Raw genomic sequence first — 13,580 nt, 5'->3', positions numbered from 1 at the left:
ATTTTAGTTTCATTACCATAACATCAATGACCCTTGAGAAGTGAAAGACAGAGCGTGTTGTGTGTGTAGTGTGCGATTTTTTGACAAATTGAATTAATTGATGCTCGAGTGTGGATTAAAATGTAATAATAATTGTTCGGAATTCCTGGCCGCCTCAGTTTGCGAGATGGACTTCGCCACTATCGTTAGCAACATATTCGGTGGGAGTTGTCCCGTGTCGCAGGGTTCCAGCAAGGACAGCTCGTCGCTGCTTTCGGGGTAAGTTTAATGGTGTTACATATAGAAAGAAGAAATCGTTCAGTATTTTCGTTTCTTAGCTGCCTGGTGGAAATTGAAAGATGGTTGGAAAATAAGCTGCAGAGCCATAGCTTAACGGAAGAGAACGAAGTGACGGAAGGACGTCTTGGACCGAAGCGTGCTATCTTCGATGTGACCGAGGATAGTACAATATTAGTATCGAAAGACAAATTAACGTTGCAATCACAGAATGCTTTTTCAACTGTTAAGGCCAATTGCTGCGTCTTTTCCGGTCGTTGGATGTATGAGGTAAAACGGGGAGTGGGAGTTGTCTAGTCAGGGTGGAGCCACCAATTAATTTTAATTTGCATTGTTAGGTTCAATTGCGCTCAAAAGGTGTGATGCAAATTGGGTGGTGTTCCGCCCACTGCAAGTTCACGCAAGACACGGGAGTTGGTGATACTCGGTACAGTTACGGGTTGGACGGTAGCAAACAACGAATATGGCATGTTCACACGCAAAAGTATGGCCCTTTTTGGCGTTCCGGGGATATATTCGGTGTGTGCGTTGATATGGACGAAGGAAAAATTGAATATTATCGAAATGGAGCAGCTCTAGGAGAGGCATTCAAAGATATCGAAAGAGGTCCTGGATTAGCATTATATCCAGCAGTTTCGTTAGCATTCAATGACAGTCTCACTGCCAATTTTGGTGGTTCACCACTAAAGCATCCCGTGAAAGGCTACCGATGTCTTCAAGAACCACCGACTGTGTTTCTTTTTCAAGCAGATTGTCTCTTACAGTATCTGGTAAACCTTGCAGGAATCATTTCTCGTCATTCTCAAAAAGATTTGGATGCATCTTCATCCCGTACAACGTCGCTATCCTTTGAATCCATGTACATGTTAATTGCCTCAATGTTGATTGAAAACATTGCCCCGTTGCTGGCAAATTCTTACGTAGTTGAAGACAAAGTGTTTAAGTATATGAAAGGGATGTGCGTTTTACGTAGTAATTCCAAAAATAACCCTCCCACCCAACCGGGCTCGCCGGAAAGCACCCTCGGAACATTCCTCACTCTGCTTTGGACTTATTTGGAGCCGGAAGAGATAAAACTTTTTCTCAAAAAGTTGCTCAACTTTCTAGCTAATACCTATAAGGAGACTCCCGTCGATTTAGAGTACGAGAAGCAGAGGAAAATTATTGTCATTCTAACCTGCATATGCCAGCACCCACAAACACGCAAATATCTGCTGGAGTGTAAGTTATTCAAAAAGAATTGCTTGCCCTTGTTCCTCTATATTAAGCCACCAGATGAGTCAACGTTGGAGCAGCTTCTGCCAGACGACACCATATGGACGGAGGGTCTGGGTGGTCCACGGGAGCTCTATTTGGCCGCTTGTGATCGACTTCGAACGCATACAAGCGTGCTGTACACGTTGCAGAAAAATCTGATCCTAATCTTGCTCAACAACTCCGACGGTCGAGATGCAGGTTCCCCCTCTAGTCGGCAAATTTTTGTCACCAAATTGCGCAAATTTGTGATGGATAACAATGCCGAAATGAGGGTGAGTTGAGCGGTTGCTTTTTACGATGATCTTGTGCTTAGGTTTCCAGTAATTTGCAGGGTCTTTTCTCTTCTTCTACTCAACCGGCAATTGGGCTATCGTTCCTATGTGCTTTACTGGATGTTGCACGAACTCTATGGACTGAAGAGTTGGCATCGAAAAGCTCAGATAGCACCGTTCCACCGTTTATCGACTATCGCTACTTTTATGATGGAAGTTTTCGTTACACGAATATCGATCGTATTGGTGGAGTACTTTCCTACCTGCGGAGACATTTCCGCACGCAATTGGTGGATCGGTTGGGCGAAGATCATCCCAGCCTAGCGGCTGTTGATCAGCAATCGGATCTGCGTAACGAAATCGGTATGTCCAAATTAGGTTTTAGAATAGAAAGCTTTAGCCATTATCTTCTTCTTTATAGCGGCCTTCAATGCCTTTCTTGATTCCGCTATTTTTCTGGTAGCCGGTGGACCAAATTCAACATATTCGATTGTTTCGAGAGCTGCAACAAAGTAACTAGGACGATTGTTTTAAACAACTGAGCTATTTGCTAATTAACTTTGTTTTAGTGTCACTTCGGAACTTCAAAGGGAACCTTCGCAGGGACCGAACCAACCTGGAGCCACCACTGGAGGGGCATCAACTGGCGGTCATGTAAATCTCGATGATCGGATGTCTATCTGCGATTTGTTAGATTGTGCAGTGATTTTCTATTATTCTGTGGCCCATAAGTACGTAGTGATGATTGCTGATTTGAGGGATAACATTAGTCACCTTTCGGATATATTACTGGAAACGAAGACCAACTGCGATGATGTGGTGCACAATCTGGATGAGTTGAAACGGTCGAGTGATTCTAAATTCAGTAAAACTCACGAGGAGCTTGTTCATGAACTGGACACACGTTTTGGCCAAAGAAAAAGCATTTTTGCGGTGAGAATTGAACTGCGGCTAAACCTTATAAAATAGTTGATTTGTTTTAAATTTTCAGAAACGCTCGATGGAGCTAGCGCGCAAGCAAGCCTGGTACCGTTCGGTGGCTCTTGGAAGTCACCGTCGAAATTTGCTTTGTTGGTTGATGGGAATAATTTTCGAAACACTGCAGCGATTTAGCCACGAGGATGTTCTGTTCTCGTTCCTACCGGAAACCTACGTTAACGTTATTCCGGTCTTGCTGGATACGATTCTGGATTTCAGCTTTCATGATACTGCTCTTCAGCATGACCTGTCGGCTGACAGCCAGCTTATCAACTCTGCAGCAGAATTTCTAGCTTCGCACCTTGCTGATGCCCGGGTGATCCTTGCGTCTTGCAAGGACGCTCTTATCCAAGCTCTCGGATCCCTGACATGCCACCAAGCCGGCATCCGCTCTCTAGAACTGGCTTCACCTAAGAGCCAGCAAGCATTTGTCAGAGCCTTACTGCGTCCATACGAGAATCGTGCCTGGGGCCAGAGCAACTGGTTATTGCTCCGGTTTTGGTTAGGAGATGGCTTTGCGTATCGTGAATCCAGGCCACCGTGTGTGTGGCAGGCAGGTAATGAGCCAAGACGTTCCTTAGGGCTTTATCGCAGCAGAGCAAAGAACGGAACACACACCGGATTGCTGCATCTGGTTGCTCCAGCCTGTCCCTCAAGACATTTCCAACAAATGATTAGTGACATGCTCTGCAAGGATGAACCGTACTGTATGACCTTTCTAAACTCTGTCCTATCGCAGTTGAATTGGGCGTTTTCCGAGTTTATACACATTCTACAAGATGTAAATTAATTGCAGGGAATTAACACGCATCACTTAAATTGATGGTTTGATTGTGATTTTTAGATACAAAACGTTGCTCAGCGTGATGAGCACAATGCCATTGAGACTAAGCAGCTGAAGATATGTTCTATGTGCTTCGAACTAACTGTTTCGTTGATGCGAGCACTAGAAATGATAGTTACAATTACGCCCGGATTACTACAAGATGCCTCGAGAGCTAACAGTGAAATTATCTTAGGACGCATTTGTCAGGTAAGTCTGATTAACAGGATTAACGTTTGTACTGTTGAATGTTGCTATTTTAGCTGGCCATCCAAGTGCTTTCTCGTGTTACTGTTCCTCCCGGTTGCTTTCAACATGTGATGGACCTCTGCTTACCGGACTTGAGCAATGTTACTCATTTTGCCATTATCAGTTCGGCAATCGGGATCTTGCTGGCATTGATGAAAAACGAACTGAGTGATGGTGGCGATGGATGTTGTAGCAGTTCTAGCATTGTAGATATCAGCGTTACAAAGATCCCAAGAGTCAGCAAGCATCTGTTGACGGATACCAGCTTTCACATCACTAGTTTGGAGTTTGCTTTGGGGGAAATTAAGACACCGATAGCCGCTACAAGCCACGAAAGCACACCGAGAGGCAATTTCGATCCAAAAATGAGAGCTCACATTGACCCACTGACAAATGAGGTGCGAGTGCCGTCCCCATTTCGGGCAATTATCGGCGTTAAAGAGATCGTACCAGATCCTCCAATCATCAAGTTTAATATGGCAGATTGTAACAACTATTTTTATCCGTTTTTTTGTGAAGTATTTAATAATTTTTGTTTGCAGATCCAAACCACGTAAGTCAGGAGGAGTTGGATCAGGTTCGACGCCTAATTGAGATTCTTCAACTTAGGCAAACGTTGTTGTCGGAGATCACCGTCCTGTCTGAGGATTCATTGTGTCCCATATGCTACGCTAAACAAAATTCAGCTTTATTTGAACCCTGTCAACATCAATCTTGCGAGTAAGTTGTTTCATTGATACTTCCTAACATCCTAATATTTCAAAAATCGTTTCCAGAAATTGTATTATTCAACACCTGATGAATAACAAGCTTTGCTTTTACTGCAAAATACCAATCGCCAAGGTAAGCCGCTCGGATGGAATGGTAATTTACGAAAACAATGTTCCAATCAATGATTCCTCACTGCCACAAGTTGCAAGTAACAGCTCATCCAATCAAATTGCCTCCATTGATGAAGGTGACGGTCCAAGTGGAGGATTCCGCACCGAGAATATCTAGTCAAATTTTTACACTTTATTTCTATTGCAAAGAAGCAGTGATTTAACGCACCGTCATAAAATTCTAGTCAAATGCCTTGCTCACAAAAATTAAATGGTGAAACTATCGCTTTATATTGCTCATATCTCTTAGTGTTTTATAAAATCATGAATGTTCGTTTCTTGTGGAACACTATGACGAGTGAGAGGACTGTTACTGAATGTGTTCGACACATTACCTCTTAATTAATTAAATCAAATTTAATTTGCAGGTTAGTCAGTAATAATCACTACGCAAAAGACATTTTTGAAGATAATAATATATGCTTACCGCCTTTTTTCTGTCTGCCTGTCTGTAAACTTTTATTTTTTTCCGATAAAACACCACTCTTAAATACTTATATCCGAAAACCCATGCTCGGACAAATTACAGTAGCTCCATGTTGTCGAACTTTTCCTGATTGTAGAAACCAGCACGCACTTGGCGTCCACCAAAGAAACGACCATTAAGATCAACCACCGCCTTGATAGCACTTTCCAATCGCTTGAACTCGACAAATATACGCACCGCTTCCTCGGGCACAACGTTCGGAACTTCGTGAATAACCACCGTTACGACATCACCGTACTTGGTGTTACATTCATCCTTTACCTCCGGCTCCAACTCGTCATCAACATCTCCAGGCCCGACCATATTCTGCAGATGAAAATAATCATAAAAGTCATTGAAACACCCAATAAATTGTATAAAAATCCTACTCTAAGCAAAACCACTTTACTGGGCGACTTCATAATCTCCGTAATCGTAGGTTCATTGGCAACCGAATTGGTTGCCGTCTCCGGCGCAACGGCCGCATGCGGTGGAGTAGCAGCTGTCTCCGGCGGAAACGCTGGAATATCCTTCTCGTGAACTATACGGCCTCCTCGCTTAGAAGTTTTTTCAACCTGTAAAGCCATCGACATGCCCTGCTCCTGTTTGCCCAATCCTTGGCCGTCTTTAAAGCCATATTTTGCCATAATCTTGGCGGCTACCGAACTACCACCATAGGCCGTAAGTTGTGACATCCTGTAAGTCAATCAAAAATATTAAACGCACTCTTCGCGTGTTTGTTTCAGCGATACTCACTTAGACCCATCCGGAATTTGAGCAATCGATTCCTGCAGCGACGCTGGTGGAGCAATAGCGGCACCACTGACCCTTTGTTGGCCGGATGGCTGGAACTCTTCCTCGTCATCCGAAACCGGTCGGCCAGCGAAGCCACTTTTCTTAGCACTTGGACCACCATCGCCACCATGTCCGCCACCCCCACCACTGCTGCCGCCACCACCACCCCCGCCGGAGTTCATTTTGTTTAAATTCAAACCCCGTTTATACTCGCGACGGTTTCTGCCATAGTTGTTTTGCTGAGCCTTTACGACCTGCTCTTTGGGCTTCCGATCTTTCGCCAACTTCTCGTATTCGTTTGGCCATAGTGGATCATACTCATCGACTACGTCCCAACTGTAGGCATCGGAGGAACCGGATCCACTTGCGCTTGGAATAACCGACTTGGTAGTAATAGTAACAGGTTTGTTTTTATTTTCCCCAGAGGACTGGCTAAGTAATGGGTGTCCGAATAGATCAACAGTTTCTTTTTTGGCTTTTAAATTTACCACCGGTGTCAGGACCTAAATTGAAACAAAAATCAACATTGGCCCGAAAAAATTTGTAAAATTACTTACAGGTTTACGTATTGTGTTCTTTACGGGGATAATCGGTTGCGTTGCTTTCTTCACCTGTAGCTGAGTTTGAAGCAATTTTATGCCTGAAGACCAACCAGCCACTTTATCTGGGCCTTGCTTTGTGTCCAAATCATCGTAAAGGGCCATTTTTCAGACAAAATTTATAAAACCGCAGTTCCACCAGCAGAACAAGACAATCGAATCGACTTAATTTGAAGGAAACGTCAAAACAAACTGATTTTCTGTTTCTGCTTTGCGGTATACAGTAATGCTGTACGAATCTGTACATTTTTACTTTACCAAAATATGCTGTCAGTTGTTAGCAATGTTGCCAGATGCACGGATTACGTTTATCACGGAATATGGTTTACAGGGTTTACATAGAGTGACTGTATACAGAGTGGCGACAATGTCAAAATTGGAATGATAATTATCTGTCAGTGTCATTCCAATCGAGCAGACGACCTACCCAAGTAACAATTTCAGGCTGATCAAACGCTTTTATAGCTGATTTTATTCAACCTGTGGCTGAACTATGGTTTAGGTTTAGAAATAAAAACCTTTTTTCAGCTCTTAAACATCTAAATCTGGTGATTTTATCAAGCTTTAGACTTGTTAAAAGCTGCTTTTGAAGCTGCGATGAAGCTTTATAGAGGTTTTTGCGCGCTTTTAAATAGCCAATTTGCGCAATGCTGTCAATTCTATTTTTAGAACGAGAAATAGTTTTGCAATATGCTCTACCAGCCGCTTAATCAACGACTCATCAACCTTTATGCAGCCAAAAAAAATCTATTTTTAAATTTAAAAAAAATGGAACGCGTCATTTTTATTTTGCCGTGAACATTGTGTCGAGCACGATATTTTTAATTTCGAATAACTTTAATTCGTATAAGTAAGCTAGCTAAATTAAAAATGCATGCCTTTTTTTCCGGGAATTGAACCCGCCATTTTTTGATCCATAAGCACTCACCGTATGATCCGCCCCATTTGCATCTGCAGAACAGACAATGAGAATATCTTTACACCTGAAGCCTAGTCGTCTAGCGTGAAGCAGTCGATAATGTCGATAACTGACAAACTTTTGCTATCAGCCGAATTGCGAAATTCTATGATCTGACAGTATGTGTGCTGTGAGCCGAATGAAAACTTGATAGTAGTTTGTAAAACCACTTTAACACCTTTAAGCAGCCTTAAAGTAGTTTGAAAGCTGTGAGCCTAATGAAAGCTTCCACTCTACATTTTAACACCTTTAAGCAGCCGTAAAACGGTTTGATGTTTATGGCTGTTGAGAAGCAGATTGTTTAGCAGAAAAATCCGCTATTAAGCTTGTTTATGAGCTTATGGGAGAGAACTGGTTTGAAAAACTTAAAGTAGCTTAACCATCGTTTATTTAAACACCATTTAAGTGCTTACTTTATGCAGCTTTGATCGCCTTAAACCAACCCGTAAACAGCCATTGCTCTTGCAATTCAGCTATCGTTGTTACTTGGGTATCCAACGCGTATGCAGGAAAGAGAAAGAAAAACCTTGGAAAAACCGCATTGCATACATTTGGGATGACTTGTCGCCACTCTGTATATAGTCACTCTAGGTTTACACTATAGAAATATTCAGAGTAAGAGATACGCAGAAACAAAAACCAATGGTTTGGCATCAGTGTACAAAAACTGCCAGCACTTACTGCGGAGCAAAATGCTGTAGCAGTGTGACTTGATTGTTTTCAACACCCGATAAAAAATCCCCCCTACTTTTTCCCCGATTTAGTAGGTTCGCGTCGGCTGAATCGCCCGATTTTGGACCCGACGAATCGGCCGATTGTTGCAACGACGCTTATGGGAGTTTAACAGGGCGATCTAGCGATTCGTCGGTATCTTTAATCGATCGATTAAAACCGACTAAATTGGCTGTTTAGTCGGGTGATGAAATAGAGGTGCCTGATGGAACCAAACGAAATAGGTTGATTAATCGGGAGATAAAATTTGTCAATATACCGACGAAATAGATGGATTAATTGGTGTATGCAGTTAACTTGCCTACCAAAGCCGATCAAATCGGTGGAGGATTCAGATGACAAAATACGTAAATCATACGAAATAGGTGGATTAATCGATGGAGAAAATTTTGTAACCTACGAAACCAGACGAAATAGGTTGATTATTTGGGACATAAAATTTATCAATACAGACAAAATAGGTGGATCAATTTGAGCATTATATTGAACAGTCTATAGAACCAAACCTAATTCTAATAAAAATGCTCCTAATAATGCCCTGAAAGTGGCCCTCTTCAACAACTCCTCCTGCCTCAGGAACAGAGATGCCCACCGTGCGGGAACCCTCGACCAGTTCAAAAGCAACTTGCGACTTCTGAGAAATTGGCGACCAGTGGCCCAAAACCGAGTTGAACGAAGAAGACTGCTTGAAATAGCACGAGCGACGTCGGCGCTATCACAACCTGTAACAATCAGAAGGTAATTAATTGGAATCGAAAAAAAGCTGTTCATTGAAGAAATTTCTCTCTCCTTCGGAACATACACGAACACTTATATTGGCTCCTGTAGTTTCATTTCGCTAACCTACTTATTCTTCATGAAGCCAATCGATCAATTTCCTCCGCAGAACCAATCCGTTCGCATCGTGACAAAGGAGATGAACTTGTCGCAGAACCTTTTAGATTCCATGCCTCATTGACGGCGACGCAGATCCGGACAGAGTTCCATTAAGGAAGATATTAACCGAGTCAAGAGCAGCTTATTACTGGACCTAACCTCCATCTCCGTTGGGCGGCTCCACAATCCGATAGGAAAAATAGTCGCACGATAATTTTCAGTGCGATATTCCAACTTAAATAGCGATAATAAGTTACAAATTCAATGCAGTTGTCTTTTTATGTAAAGGATACTTACCTAGCTATTCAAATAAAGAACAAGTAAATTAGAAGTAAACTTGCCTTGTTCAAAAATCAATCAGACTAAGCTGTCAAAAGATCATTCTGTACAGAGTAAACCGATCATCATCTGATTTAATCGTTACCCGACGGTAACAGATTAAATATACCAATGCGTCGGGTGACGGAGACAACCACCCAACGCGATCCGACGAAGTCGGTTGATTAATTGGTTGATTTCTTCGGCATCCTATTTCGTCGGTAGATGCGTAAAACAGCATCTGTCAAAATTTTCTATTGGGCATGATCTGTTTCTGTTTTGTTTACATCAATTTTGCGCAATAGAGTGATATATTTTTCAACTTAATCAAAGTAAAGTGCACTGAATAGCTTTATACACACTGTGCCTGAGTATAATATTCAAGATGCGTGACAATAGCTTATAGCGAATTCATAAATTAACCTGGCTCAGGTCGATTAGCACTGTTAGCACTCAGTTTTAATCGAAGTGCTGTCAAAGCGTTCATAAATTAACCGAGATTGCATTTCGGTTTAACTGACAGCATTCAGTTTGAAGCGCAGGTTAAAACTGTCTAGCATTACGGTTTACGGGTCGATCTGTCAAACTGCCCGTATCGTTCATAAATTTCGGGTTCGAGTTAGCACGAACCCAGGTTAATTTATGAATTATCGCTGTTAAGTAGATATCGTGACTATTTCAATACTTGTCAATCAAACATTTAAGCAAACAGTATGCGTGTTCGATTGGCTCCTTTTTGACAATTCTCGCTGCTCGATGAAGTAATTTGCGGTTTCGTCACTAACCAGAATGACATTAGCTGAGGATCGGTTATGTAGGAGTGAGAGGGGAGCGAAGAGTGGAGGAGAGGATCCGGGAGTTTGATATTTGATGTTTTTGATATTATTCCTACTGCAAACAGCCTCAGCGAGGGCCTCAGCTAATGTCAAAAAATCATTATATGTGTGCGTGGTGGAATACTTCATTGGCTCCCAAGATGGCTGCTTCCGCGTTTCTCTCACCTCTGAGTATTTCTCGCGTCACTTTTGATTTCGTCCAATGTAACAATTCCACCATATTGAGAAAAACGAGATTGAGTTCTCTGAATTGAACTTTAAATTGTTTCAAAATGAAATAATTTTCAGTCATTCACTCAACGTGGTTGATGAATAATAACATTCAATATTTAACGGAGATTTTAAAAATCTAATTAAAACTAAGCAGTTTTGGTTTATTATGGAAAAAGTTACATTGGACTGTTAACCATCTCATGCTGTACTTTGGACGTTTTTATTTTTCCAGGCTATTGCACATAAATTAATCGAGATCACTGTAAAATACGTGCGTTGCCGTGCTACGCTATTTTCGAGGCTATTTTTCAATATTAGGCCGCTTGTTTCACTTAAAATGCATAAATAATGCGAAAAAAAACTTTCACTTTCTAAACGTCCAATGTACAGATTGGGTTTGTTTTGATTTTTTTTGCACTTTGGACATCAGATGAGAACGACCGAAGTAACAGTCAGTCATCCGTAATTCGAATGTGCACATTGGACATTTTGATAATGCTAATTTTTTAACCTCAAAATAATTCTATTTGGGCAGGTGTTTTTGTATAACATAGAGTTTAAAAAGAACAATAATTTGTTGTGATAAACCGGATTTGTTTACATTTGTTACATTGGACGAAATGAAAAGTGACGCGAGTTCTAATTTACACCTGAGAGAGATTCGCAGATAGGAAAAAATCCAACGTCAAATGCAGCCAGTTCGGACTGTCAACTGCAGCCAGTCGTTATTATTGGTCAGAAATGGAAAAGTATTGGTAACTCATGCAAGTTTTCGGCTGGTAGTTCTTTAGGAAAACACAAAAATGAAATTAAATTGGTCTTATTTTTTGCGTTGTAAATTAGCTGCTATACTTGTGTTATTACTTAGGTATAAAGCCACTAACACTACTTTAAACTATTCCCTTTTCGTGGTAATATTATTTTGAATACTTTCCGGCGTCCCCGGGCATTCTATATTCGATAAATCGAACACACTCAATGTTCAATATTCAATTTTTGAACGAATTCTGATGTTCACATTGAGGTTTTGTTCGTGATAAAATTCAAAGCTGATGCGTGCATTATCGGCGAGGCAGGCGAATAGTGTGTGTTCATGAGGGATGTTCATCGATTCAAATGATGACTTTTTTCACGAATTCTCCAACCACTGCTCACCCGAAAATAGGTTCTGAGCGTTTAAATTCATTGCTTTATTGATATTCTATTAATGATATTTTAACTGTCATAATTTTAACTCGTTAAAATGGCAATTATTTTTCAAATCAACCTGTCAAAATAAATGGTACTATATATCAACTATTGGCTAGGAACCCAACAAACAATTTTTTTGAATAGAAGCTTGTTCAACCATTGTACAGCCAATTACTAAGTAACAAGCGTTTGACAAGCTGTTATTCAACCAAAATGTGTGTTGGGAAATTGATGAAAGTGAACCAGTGATCAATGATAACCCAGAATATTTATTTATTTTTTCCGTTCAACCATAAGTTGTTCGTCCAATGACAAATATTTTATGTATTGAGCAAGAATATGAATATGAATATATGGTACTACCACCTGCCTTAGCAGAACATCCGTTCATAGCAATGAGCCTATCATGTCAAAAAGAGTTGAACATATTCAACGATTGGTCATGCTTCCCAACTCTTGTATGAAGGGCCAAAAGGGAATTGGTCGATAAGCAACATTACTTACACGTTCCAGGGTCTTAGAGAATCTCCTTCCAAGGGCTAAGGCACCTGAGTCAATCGTTGAATAAGCCGTCTTAATGCAGAATGGCTCCAGCAGGTGGGGAGAAGAGCCCGCTCATTATCCACGATGTGTTGTTAATCGGGCCAAGATTAACCCTAGAAAGTTGACTGTTTCACTCTCCCTAGGCCCACCGCTTCAAACAAGTGCTCTGATGGTCTCTCCCTCTTCCTGATTCTAGTTTATTTATGAAATGTGGTATATATGGGTAAAAATAGAACAATCTCACCAGTACTCGAATGGAATAGAGTTGCGTCCTTTTAGTTTCCATAAATGCTTCTAATAATTAATTTAATTTTTCTTCTGGTATCCAATATCCATGTGCAGTATTAACACTCGTATTGGCCAAAGTTTTCACTATAAAGCAGTAAATGCTTCATTAGCTATAACGAAAAAAATAATTAAAATAATATTATATTATGCTTACCAGATCGTGTGGCTCCACCGTCTGCCCAAAACCTCGATTATGAGATCAGGCAGCCGGGAACCACACAGTATCGCACCTCCTAGCTTGGCTACTCAATAGAGCATTACCGGGTATGGCCACGTGGAGGCGCTAGGTAGGGGCTTGGGATAGCTAGAGCTATATTGGACGCGCCTCATTTGCCTTCCCCATTTCATACCCAAATATTTTATGTATTGAGCAGAGGTTGGAAAACTCGCAAAATGAATAGATACGCCGAGCATCGGCAAACGGTTTTTATCATGATAAAACAGCTACGCGAGTGGTTCAATTCGCCTATAACAATGAGCAACATACACTCACGCTTCGTAGCATCGCTGAATATACGAATATCGTGAGCAACGCAAAAGTGCGATTGGACGCTTTTTGCTGCTTGTAAAGCCACTAACACTACTTTAAACTATTCTCTGTACGTGGTAATATTATTTTGAATAATTTCCGACGTCCCCGGGCATTCTGTATCCAAAAAATCGAACACACTCAATGTTCAATATTCAATTTTTGAACGAATTCTGATGTTCACATTGAGGTTCTGTTCGTGATAAAATTCAAAGCTGATGCGTGCATTATCGGCGAGGCAGGCGAATAGTGTATGTTCATGAGGGATGTTCATCCATTCAAATGATCACTTTTTCGCGAATTCTCCAACCACTGGTATTGAGCAAGATCCTTAAACCAGTTAACGTTCGTTTCAAGTCAGTTACCTAAATTTGACTAGTGCTACAAGTCACACAAAAATTTTCAAAATGCGATATCGTCGCCAATCACCAGTGAGAAAGAAGTGAAGTGAAAGAAGAAGAGTGATCGTGGCCTGGTCTTAATGTAACTACAAACTCTAA

General features: G+C 41.1%; 2 protein-coding genes across 2 annotated transcripts; one reads left to right on the top strand and one right to left on the bottom strand.

Annotated features, from left to right (window-relative positions):
• Positions 1-106: 106 nt before the first annotated feature.
• LOC128741154 (E3 ubiquitin-protein ligase RNF123) lies at positions 107-5,139 on the top strand. Its single transcript, XM_053836758.1, has 11 exons — positions 107-258; positions 318-546; positions 615-1,805; positions 1,865-2,168; positions 2,227-2,317; positions 2,375-2,738; positions 2,797-3,564; positions 3,628-3,816; positions 3,870-4,341; positions 4,398-4,575; positions 4,632-5,139. The coding sequence occupies exons 1-11, from the start codon at positions 167-169 to the stop codon at positions 4,852-4,854; spliced, it is 4,101 nt and encodes a 1,366-aa protein (XP_053692733.1). The 5' UTR covers positions 107-166; the 3' UTR covers positions 4,855-5,139.
• On the bottom strand, positions 5,007-6,737 carry LOC128741155 (splicing factor 45). The gene is made up of 4 exons (XM_053836759.1): positions 6,555-6,737; positions 5,959-6,500; positions 5,592-5,898; positions 5,007-5,529 (listed from the first exon to the last, which is right to left on the bottom strand). The coding sequence occupies exons 1-4, from the start codon at positions 6,699-6,701 to the stop codon at positions 5,260-5,262; spliced, it is 1,266 nt and encodes a 421-aa protein (XP_053692734.1). The 5' UTR covers positions 6,702-6,737; the 3' UTR covers positions 5,007-5,259.
• Between the last annotated feature and the right edge of the window lie 6,843 nt (positions 6,738-13,580).

This window comes from Sabethes cyaneus, chromosome 3, assembly GCF_943734655.1.
Source record: "Sabethes cyaneus chromosome 3, idSabCyanKW18_F2, whole genome shotgun sequence".
Lineage (NCBI taxonomy): Eukaryota > Metazoa > Arthropoda > Insecta > Diptera > Culicidae > Sabethes > Sabethes cyaneus.
This window is presented reverse-complemented; position numbering and strand designations above follow the sequence as displayed.